The sequence below is a fragment of the Primulina huaijiensis genome, chromosome 11 (genome assembly GCF_012295235.1).
Source record: "Primulina huaijiensis isolate GDHJ02 chromosome 11, ASM1229523v2, whole genome shotgun sequence".
Lineage (NCBI taxonomy): Eukaryota > Viridiplantae > Streptophyta > Magnoliopsida > Lamiales > Gesneriaceae > Primulina > Primulina huaijiensis.
In genome coordinates this window covers 16,735,621-16,746,573 of record NC_133316.1, presented here as the reverse complement: position 1 = coordinate 16,746,573, position 10,953 = coordinate 16,735,621, and the positions used below count along the sequence as shown (strand labels likewise).

At 34.6% G+C, this 10,953-nt stretch overlaps 1 protein-coding gene across 1 annotated transcript; it reads left to right on the top strand.

Moving 5' to 3' along the window:
• Positions 1–8,685: 8,685 nt before the first annotated feature.
• Positions 8,686–10,513, top strand: LOC140989026 (protein RGF1 INDUCIBLE TRANSCRIPTION FACTOR 1-like). The gene is made up of 4 exons (XM_073458182.1): positions 8,686–8,963; positions 9,053–9,250; positions 9,619–9,834; positions 9,965–10,513. The coding sequence occupies exons 1-4, from the start codon at positions 8,961–8,963 to the stop codon at positions 10,208–10,210; spliced, it is 663 nt and encodes a 220-aa protein (XP_073314283.1). The 5' UTR covers positions 8,686–8,960; the 3' UTR covers positions 10,211–10,513.
• Positions 10,514–10,953: the final 440 nt, after the last annotated feature.

Sequence of the window (10,953 nt, the reverse complement as noted above, 5' to 3'; positions counted from 1 at the left end):
CCGCAATTCGTTTTAAACCTTGGATCGAAGTCCCAGTTTTAACCTGAATCATCCTGAAACTTTACCAAACTTCAACCATAGCTTAATAACCCCTATCCAGCCCCTTTTCAACCCATTTAGAACCCTTAGTTACGCCTTGAACCTTACTGAATTTTTCTGCGCAAATCAACTAAACCCTAGCCCTAACCATCCACGAGTTCCTTCAATCCTAGATCCAAACCGACGAGACCAAACCCTAATCAACCATCCTAGGACCTTAACCGAACCACTTAGGACCCTTCTAGACCAGCCTAACGAGCCATGCACGAGAACGTGCATGGTTTGTCCAAAAATCAGATCATCATGGTCGTGCATCTACAGCCCTTTCCCTTGCACCAGCCACCCCTCAACCCATCTAGGACCAAAACATAGCCCTCCTAAGTCTTCTGGATGCGCCTCAACCGCAGCTCATGGCCTGCACCCTCCAAGAGCCACCACCCGAAACCCTAGCCCCTTAAAATCCAAAGTTTCGCAAAACCTCTCCTCCCTTTCCTTCCAGGCCCGTCCAGCCCCAACCAAGACTATTATACAGCCCCTAAATCATGTCCAAACCATCCCTAACCTGGCATCCCCTTAAGTAACATCAAGATAATGAGTTTCATGTCAAGGAAACCAAGTTTTTTCCATGTATATATCATAAAAACGAAAATAATAGAAAGTATATCAGATTTTTCATGCAAACATATATAATCACACTTATTATGCCATGAATGATGAGAAAATAAGGAATAATGTGTGCCTAAGTGTGATTCACGCACGAAAATTCGAGTCTTGACACGAAGGAACGTTGCCGGAGAGACGGGGAAGACCTTGCTTCGTTTCTTGCCTTCACAACCAACGTGCGGCTGCCCTAGGGACGTGTGTGTGTGTGTGTGGCTACTAGTGAAGGGAACCCTAGGTTTCTTTTGTGCTTAGGGTGAGTTTTGTGGGTGTAAAGGGCTTGGAAGCAAAAGCTTTGGATATAAATACTTGGGTAAGCAACTAGGCCCAATAATCTTAAGTGTAATAGGCCCATTAGAATTTAGGAAAAATACTCGTTTAGGAAAGTTTTCGAAAATATTAATTGAGCCTCTAAAAAATCTTTATTTTTTTCAAAAATCGATTACCAGTTTAAAATATGACTCGACGTGTACAAGTATATCAAAAGACACCATTTTCAAAAATTACATATTAATTATACCATATATGAAATAATTAAAAATAATCATTTAATAAAAAATATTTTTCTTTTATGGTCTCCCGGTCTCCGTTCCTCGACGACGTCTCGAACAACCCTTGAAAACCTGATTTATGCATCCTAATAGAAATTCATATTTTTAACATGTAAACATGTCTACCATATTTAATTAATGTAATTAAAATAATTTAATTAGGCATTTTTTATTTTTCTTATATTTGCATGTAGTTGGATTACGTTATCGTATGTTGGACCTTACAACTTAAATATTAGTTTGGTATTACTAACAGTTTAAATTGGTTATCTTGATTTATTATATGTGAATATTATCATAATATTAAATTATTTGTACCATTTAAATGTTTGTTTTGTATTATCAAACATTTAAGGTGGTTACCTTCATTTAATTTTTACAAATATGTAGTTCAATAAATACTTGAGAACATTTATAAGTTTGGTGTATATAATCATAAATAAGAGAATTATATATAACAATAATATAAATAATGAGTATTTAATATATTTGAACCATTTTATCAAGTGGATCCCAATTAGGTTAATTTATTCTAACTTTAGTAAATATCAAGAGTGAATACTCTAATCTCGACTATTTAATTTAAAAGTTTAAACATATAAAATTATCATTTAAGGTGAAAATAATTACAAGAAAAAAATAAGAAAATATCATAGTGGACTTGTAATTACCTTGGTTTTTATGTGGATATGACATTCTGACTCACTGAATTATACTACTTGTGGACAACCTGCTCTTGGAAATGTAACAGTCAAAGTTGTGGCACTTGACTAGACTTATATTTTTGCAGCTACTCCGGGATATTGATCGGTCAAATCATATATTTGGGGAAGTGCAATTTTAACATTCCTATACTGCGAATTATGGAATCAACATGTAAAAAAAATTCAATAACATTCAGTCATTTATATATCATTATGGTATATACAATGTATTAAGATAATTTAATACACCAATTTTCAAAACATTATTTTTGTTACTCGAAGATATGAGCATGAAATATGATTAAAAGTGTTAACCTTGACCTATTTGGTATAACTTAAGTTGCACCTTATCTTGAGCCTGATGAAATGGTTCCAGTTGCCCCCTATGGTACACAATAATATTTGAAGATTGTTTGTTAGTGTATCGTTTTCCCATGCCCAAGACACAACTGAAGTTTTAAATTTTTATTTTCTTCATACAAAAATAAGCATGGGCATTCGTATTGTTTAATCCAACAATAATGTGTTTATTAGAATGTACCTCGTTTGTGAATGACTTCAAATATTACGAGATTAATTGAGAGAGCTCTTTTTTATAATTCCTAGGAATGAAGCACCTCCTTGAAGATTTCGAAAATCTTCTTTGAATTCTTCTTCAAGATCTCCTATATCAGGTTCATGAAACGCGGCTTTGATAATCTTCCAGTTTGCACTAGAAAATTAGAAGAATTTTCTGTTGAGATGATGAACAAAAATGGCACACAAAATCCCTAAAATGTAGGTATAGGATTCGGCCACCTTGTATGTGAACTAGAGAGGTTTTCAAAATTTTGGAGTGAAGTTGTGTCTAACACTAAGCTCTCATAGCTTATATATTGATAAATGAAGAACCCCATGTAGGTCAACTAGAAGTTTGATTGACTTATAATTGTTCTTAAAATTTTGGGCTTACAAATTCCAAGGCAATAAAAATTCTCAACCTAAATTAGAACCAACTTTTGATCCATTCCATGATCCCGATTGGATCCGATATCACCGATGTGGCGACGATAAATAGTTCGTTATTAAGATCTGCAGTTTGATTTTTGACCCTTTGAAATCTTTCAGGGCGACTGCCAAATTTGGAATGTTTTCACATTAATTTAAAGTTGTACTCTTCACACTGTTTTTAGCAGTTTTACTCTTTTTCTCCATATTTTAGCAATGAAATATACTTATAAACTCATTTATAAACAAATAATGTTTGATCATATCAAACTCCAGTCGCAAAATTTAACTCCTTGAATTTGACTATACTTGTGTGACCCTCAATGATTCAGGGATACAACTAGCAGTTGATTCACAACTCATTGTGACTCCGGAAAAAATTTATCCTTTATTAATTTTTGCTCTAATTAGGCTCGTTCTATAGGTCAACCCATTAATTATGAGAACGTCATAACTCGGTTCTGATTGGACCCATCGATCATGGTAAGAGCTTCTAATAGCCCCGCTCCATGATTCAATAGGGTATAATTTATAGTACTTGTAAGAACAAGTAGATTAGGGTTAACGTACAATTCAGTCCTGTAATTTCATATATCTCAATCGAATCTACAATCATTGGTATATTGAGAGTAGCACGTGAATTTGATAACGATATGATGTATCTTTGATTGATCATAGTGGTATCGCATGTGTAACTAGGGAACCAATTTACCCTAAAGAAAATCTCATAATTTGACTAGATATTACATGTACTATTAACTCATCAAATCATATAGGATATACAAACTCGTAGGCTACCGTGAATCCCCAAATAAAATGCACTGGATTCTAGGTGTGTCACCACTACACCGTATCTCGCCACCTAATGGCCCTCATGGATGCAGTAAACAAGTCAAAGTATAGCACTAGCACGTAGAGCATTAATGTTGTCCAGGGTCGTAAGCATTGGTGACATACAACCGTAACCACAAAATTATCCACTTGATAAATTATAATCACTTAGAAATTTCAAGGGATGGTTGTTCAGTTAACTCATCAGATGAACATATATATATATATATATATACATGTTTAGAATGTACAGTAACTACGATATGTGTTTCATGATCGTCATCATATGTAATATCTCATATTTATTGTGTTATAGCATATTCAAGGTCTTTATCTATGCTGCTTGCATGAGTATATAGATAAAGTAAATGTCAGAATAAGTAAAATATAAAATATTATTAAAATAAAGAATGTTTGTAACATAAGAATCAATAAAGCTCAAGAAAACAATTGGCTTATAGTGCACCAACTCTAAAAATCTCTCACTTGATCTATAGATAATTACCCATAAATCTCAATCTCATTGCTTCACGATGCTTCTCAAACAATGGTCTTGGCAGAGTCTTTGTCAATAGATCAACAATGTTATCTGCAAAGGCTACTCTCTCGATTTATATGTCTTTTCTTCACATAATCTTTTAGATGATATGGAACTTCTTTAGTATATGTGTGTCTCATTGATGACACCTTGGTCCTTTGCTTTGTGCAATGACACCAGTGTTGTCATAGTAAATCGGAACTGGATCAACTCAAATTGGAATGAAATCTTGGATGAAATTCCTCTCGAAACTGCTTTTTTTTTTTGCCGTATATGATGAAACAATGTATTCAGCCTCAGTTGTGGAATCTTTTGTGGTGTCCTTCTTGGAACTCTTCCAAGAAACTCCACCACCATAGAGAATGAATAAAAATCTAGATTTTGATTTCAAATTATTCATATCGATTGAAATCTAGAATTAGTGTAGCATTCTAATTTTAATTATCCACCCCCATAAACAATGAACAAATTTTTAGTGCTTCTCAAGTACTTAAGAATATATTTCACAACTTTCCAATGCAATTTATTGGGGTTAAAATGATATCTGCTTGCAAAACTTGTTGCAAAGGCTATATCAAGTCATGTAGACATCATACTGTATATAATACTACCAATGGCTGATGCATATGTAACGCATTTAATCATCTCTAACTCTTTATCTGTCATGCGGCACATATACTTGGATAGAGTCACACTCTGACACACTGGAATATATCCTCTCTTGTACTCCTGCATAGAGAATCTCTTCGGTATAGTATTAATATAAGTAGCTTGGGAGAGCCCAACATCCTCTTCGATCTTTCTGTATAGATTTGTATTCATACATAGGATGCCTTACTCATGTCCTTCAACTGGCTATTGGGGTGCAGGTTCTACAATCTCATATATGGGTGTATCTCGAATATCCTCGAATTCCATCATATCAAATTTTATATCTAGTAGAAACTCATTTTCCAATAAGTTGGAGTTCCTTGAAACAAACACTTTTATTTCCTTAGGATAATAGAATTAATATCCAATAGAGCTACTTGGATATCTCGAAAAGTAGCACAAATTAGATCTACTATCTAATTTGTCTCCAACTCTTTACTTCACGTAAGCAGGCGTCCCCATATTCTTACATAAGAATACTTGGGAGACTTCTCCATAGATATTTCATATTATGTTTTGTTCACTACTTTTTTATGGACATTACTCAAAAACATCCTCCCAGTTTCAACTTCATATCTCCAACAGGATGGTGACAGTTCATAAATCCAATCGTATTCGATTAAGACATTCTGACACACCAATAAGTTGTAGTGTGGCAGGAGGAATATACCGTGAGAGAATCTTATTCTATTTTTAGATATTCTTTGAATTCAAGACTCAAGTATTCTCCAACTTGATCAGATCGAAGTGTCTTGATACTTTTTCTTAATTTTTTTCTTCTCTATTTCAACAGTGAGTTCTTTGAACTTTTCAAAAGCTTCAGAATTGCATTTCATCAGATACACAGGCTCATACATCGAGTATTCATTGCTAAACTAATGAAGTAGGAATTCCAGTTTTTCATGCTAACATTTATCGAGCCACACACACCCTTATGGATCAAATCCAATAGGTCATGCAAACGTTCCACTATTTTCAGAAAGAGACTTTGGTCATATTTCTTTTCAGACATGACTTGCAAGTAGGACGAGAGTTTATGTCTGAGAAATCATACATGCTCTCTCCCACTAGCTTGTGAACATTTGTTTGGCAAATATTACCTAATATAGCATGACATATATGTGCTTGGTTAAGACTATCTTGTTTTATTTTTTATTTTTGTTGAAGTCCTTTGGGTTTGGACATTGTTAAATTGAATATACTTTAATTTTAAGTCTTAGTGACCGTTCTCTAATTTTCTTGTTCTATTCAAGCAGTTATTATTGTAAATAATTCAAACATGTTCAGCAACAGAACAAGAATATCCATATTTATCAAGCATAGAAATGAAAATAATGTTTTTAACAAAATAAAAAACGTAAAGGAATTTTTTTCAAGAGTTGGGGGGTCATTTCTTAAGCAATATATCTAGTCCTAGTCTACTGCGACAACACAGATGTCGTTGTGCAAGCAAAAGAACCAAGGTTTCATCAGTGATCCAAACATATACCGAGGAAGTTCCACATAATCCGGGAGATTGTGAGAAGATGAAACTTATCAGTGAAGAGAGTCTCCTCTATAGATAACGTTACTTATCCACCGACGAAGCCTCTGCTAGGACCATTGTTTAGAGAAGCATCGTAAAATAATGAGTCTGAAATCTATGGGTAGTTGGATATAAAGCAAGTGGGAGATTTTTAGAGTAGGTGCCCAGCGAACCAAATTGTGACTTGAGCTTTATTGACACTTACGTAAAAAAATCTTCATTTTAATAATATTTTGCAGTTTTATCTAATTATGACAAATACTTTATATGTATACTAATGCAAGCTGCATAGATAAGGTACTTGAATATACAATAGGTATCATGAGGTCTGTCTCGCAACGTAAGATCGTGAAGCTCATTACTAAGTGTAATGTATATTCTAAGCATATTCTTAGTCGAATCAGCCGCTTAAAATAAGGATAAAAGTCGTTTGAGCTTGAGACTAGAATATGTGATATAAACGACAAGTTTCATTAGGAAAGACATGAAGATGTCCACTCATACAGATGAGTGATCATTAGATGATGCGCTGAACAACCCTCTCTCAGACTGTCCAAGTGATTATCACTTATCGAGTGAAATATTATGTGGTTATGATTGTACATCATTAGTACTTAGACCCAAGATAACGTAGAGGTTCTACGTATTATCATGTACTTTAAACTGTTTATCGATTCTGTTGAGGGTCATCAGGTGACGAGGTTGGATGTAGTTTCGAAATACGTAGGAACCAATTCATTATAGTCGGGGATTCACCATTTTCCTAAGGATGAAGATATCCTATGTGATCTGGGGAGTTAATAGTACAATGAATAACTGGCCAGAGTAAGACATGTGCTTTGTGGAAGGTGGTTCTCTAGTTTCACATCCGATGTCACTATTATTATTCAAAGATATATCATATTGTTATCGAATTCATTTGCAACTCTCGAATTGTAATAATTGCATATTCGATTAGGATATATCAGTTGAATGAACCGTACTGCACGTTAACCATAACTTAATGTTCTTGTAGGCAATATCAATGATTCTTATGGGATCATAAGGCGATGTTACTAGACACTCTTATTATTATCCGATGGGTGTAATCAGACTTGAGTTCTGACATTCTTGATCAAATGGCTGATGAAAGAATGAGGTTTATTATGGTAACCCTGAAGAGGAATAAATGTTATTATGAATCACATGAAGTTATGAACTCACGGCTAGCTGTATGTATCCATAGACCATTGATGATCACACAAGTATTAGATTCTATGTTCTCGTTGAGATAATCAAGCTCAAGGAATTACATGAGAGACTTTAGATAATGGAATAACAGTGTCCTAATCAAAATAGGATTTTTGATTTGATCATTAATCAAAATTTATAAATATTTCATTACAGGTTATATGGTAAAAAAATACAACTTTTATACCAAAATTTTGTTCCTTTGTGTCCTCCACACGTATAATATTTGGCCAACTTGAATTTTGAAGGGAAAAAATTCGGCCACTTCTTCCACCATGCGCCATCGCTCGTCAGATTTTTGAAATTTCGACGATCCAATCTCGACGCAAATTTCGTTTAGATATCTTGTACGATCTATGCGATTAATTCAGTATCTGATCGTGGACCTTATTTGACGATCGAAGAATGAGGAAGATCTGTTCATGGAGATTTACAAGAAAGACCAACTTCATTAATCTCGGACTGATTTGGTGTCATCGTTAAATACATAAGGACAAACATATCAAAACATTCTATGAATGTTTTAAAGCATACGACGTCTAAAGAACATTTTGAACGTTAAAACAACATTTTTAAACTTTCATTACATCTTGAATGCAAAAAAACGATAATCCAATAAGATCAGTTGCATCCACCGCTTCCCATTACGCTAATCACTGACCCATTATATGCACGATAATAGAATATAAAATTACGGTGTTTAAAATTATTTACTATTAAATTGAAATAATTATGAATATAATATAGCATGCATATTTTACATGTGTACCCCCTATCATTAAGTGTGTAATAACTTAATATCTTGATTGATTCTCTTTCACAAGTCAATAACTTGCACACAACGTATCTATAGGCTCGGATTTGGAGCTAGGTTCGGGAATGTATTTTTGTAGAATCTGACTCTTGGGAAGGATAAGAACGACTCTTCTTCTACGTCTCTCTCACCGTCTCCACTCCTCCAATAAATAACTTTCCACAGCCCACCTTTCTTTATTTTCTCTCCGAAAAGCCTTTTCTCCTTTGTAGAAAAACACAACTTACACACACACACCGCACCTTTCTTGAAATAGTGCAAAGGGTACATCAACCACACCATTTCAAGATCCCTGCGTGGAGCATTAGTATTATTATAATAATACTAATACTTTTACACCTCCTCTTGTTTTATTCGAGAATCTTTAAAGCTGGCAATCGAGAATCAAGATACGGGAGTCCGTGAAATCAAGCCCAAGAACAGGAGAATCATGGTGATTTCACTCACTATTGGTGATGGTGGTGGTTTTGTATTATTTTTTGTAGTTCTGTTTAATGATGTTTCGTTTCCCCGTTTTTTCAGGGAGCTGGAGGACCTGATGAAGAGGACAATAGGTGGCCGCCATGGCTGAAACCTCTGTTGAAGGAACAGTTTTTTGTTCAATGCAAATTTCACGTTGACTCGCACAAGAGTGAATGTAATATGTACTGTTTGGATTGTGTGGATGGCCCACTTTGTTCACTCTGTTTGGGCTATCACAAAGACCATCGTGCAATTCAGGTATTATTTTTCGATTTCAGAACCAAATTTTTTGAATCTTTTTTCGACTTTTGTTTGTTTTTTCATCCATTTTTAGCATTTGGACTTCTGCCATTTTTGTCCATTGGTATTCCCTTGCCCTCTCTGTAAAATACCCTGTTACTTGATCTTTTTGTGCACAAATTGTTTCTGTTTTTTTTTTAAGTTTTACCCATTTTTATATATGTCAATCCTTTCGCTCGTCTCTTTGAAGATTTCTTGAATTTTCACTGCATTGACCACCAAATCCCCTCGTGTCTTCGATTCTCTACCCTTTTTGGCAATCTCCCTTTTTAATTTGATCCCATTTCTGGGGTGTTGAATATATTCTTGTTTTCTTGATTACACAGATAAGGAGATCATCGTACCATGATGTAATACGGGTGTCTGAAATCCAAAAATTCCTCGACATTAGCAGTGTCCAGACATACATAATCAACAGCGCGAAGGTTGTTTTCTTGAATGAGCGGCCACAGCCCAGGCCTGGTAAAGGTGTCACCAATACCTGCCAAGTTTGTGATCGAAGCCTTCTTGATTCCTTCACATTCTGCTCACTTGGCTGCAAGGTAGAACTCCTCAAACTATGATATTCTTGATTGTTTTGACTTTGTAACTCGATCAACAACTAAAATCTTAGAAGCCCATAAAAATTTTCGAATTAAAAATGAATGCGGGGGTTGTTTTTTCCTGTATCAGGTTGTTGGCACGTCGAGAGGTTTTGAGAAGAACAAGCACTCGTCGGAGAAGAAAAGAACGGGGGACGACTCCGACGACTCTTACAACAGCAGCAGCAGCAGCCACGTTCACGGGCGGAATAGCAAGAAGCTCCCTAGTTTTACTCCATCAACGCCGCCGCCAACGGCAGTGAGTTTCAGAGTCGCCAAGAGAAGAAAGGGAATCCCCCATAGAGCCCCGATGGGAGGATTCCCGATAGAGGCATAGAAATATCAAAAGCCCCCCTATATCACGGTGAAACTACATTAATTCCTTATACTTTTGAAAATTACAAAATAAGCCCAAAACCTAATTTTTAACTACCTCTTTGTAGTTAAATTAAAAATAAAAATAGGGAGCTAAAATTAGGTGATGAGGTTTCTTTCATCTCATATTGTGTATATCTAAAAATTAGAATGTGAAATATATAATGGTATAGAACTACATATTAGAATTTAAGGAAAAATACTAGTATGAAGTTTGCTTTGGTATGATGGGATATGTACATTAGTAAACTTATGTTTGGTGTGAGTGCAATTTTTCTTTTAGTAGATTGGTTATACATTGTATACAAGTTTTTTTCTACGCAAAAACTTTTATTAGACGGTTTCACGAGTCAATTTTGTAAGACATATCTTTTATTTGACTCACAAATAGAAAAAAAATTATTTCTTATTTTAAATACAAGCAGAGTTAATTCGTGTAACGCATTTTTGTCTATTGGATCTTTATAATGTTGTTTACTTTGATAGAAATTTGACATCGTTGCACCAAAATATCATCCTTTAAACCTTTATGACATCGACAATATAGTGTAATATACGTATTTGGTTCGACTATTATGGATACAAAAAAATTTATATGTATAGCAATTCTTTGTCTGGGAAATTAAAATGAAGGGGCAAGTGAAAAATCGTGTATATTTGATGACCGCATAACATGAAAATTATATTATATTAAGAAATAAATGG

Bases quoted from the DNA above. Each gene is read 5' to 3' on its own strand.
- LOC140989026 (XM_073458182.1), top strand. The intron at 9,251-9,618 runs GTATTATTTTTC...TTGATTACACAG, and splicing joins AAGACCATCGTGCAATTCAG to ATAAGGAGATCATCGTACCA. The intron at 9,835-9,964 runs GTAGAACTCCTC...TTCCTGTATCAG, and splicing joins TCTGCTCACTTGGCTGCAAG to GTTGTTGGCACGTCGAGAGG.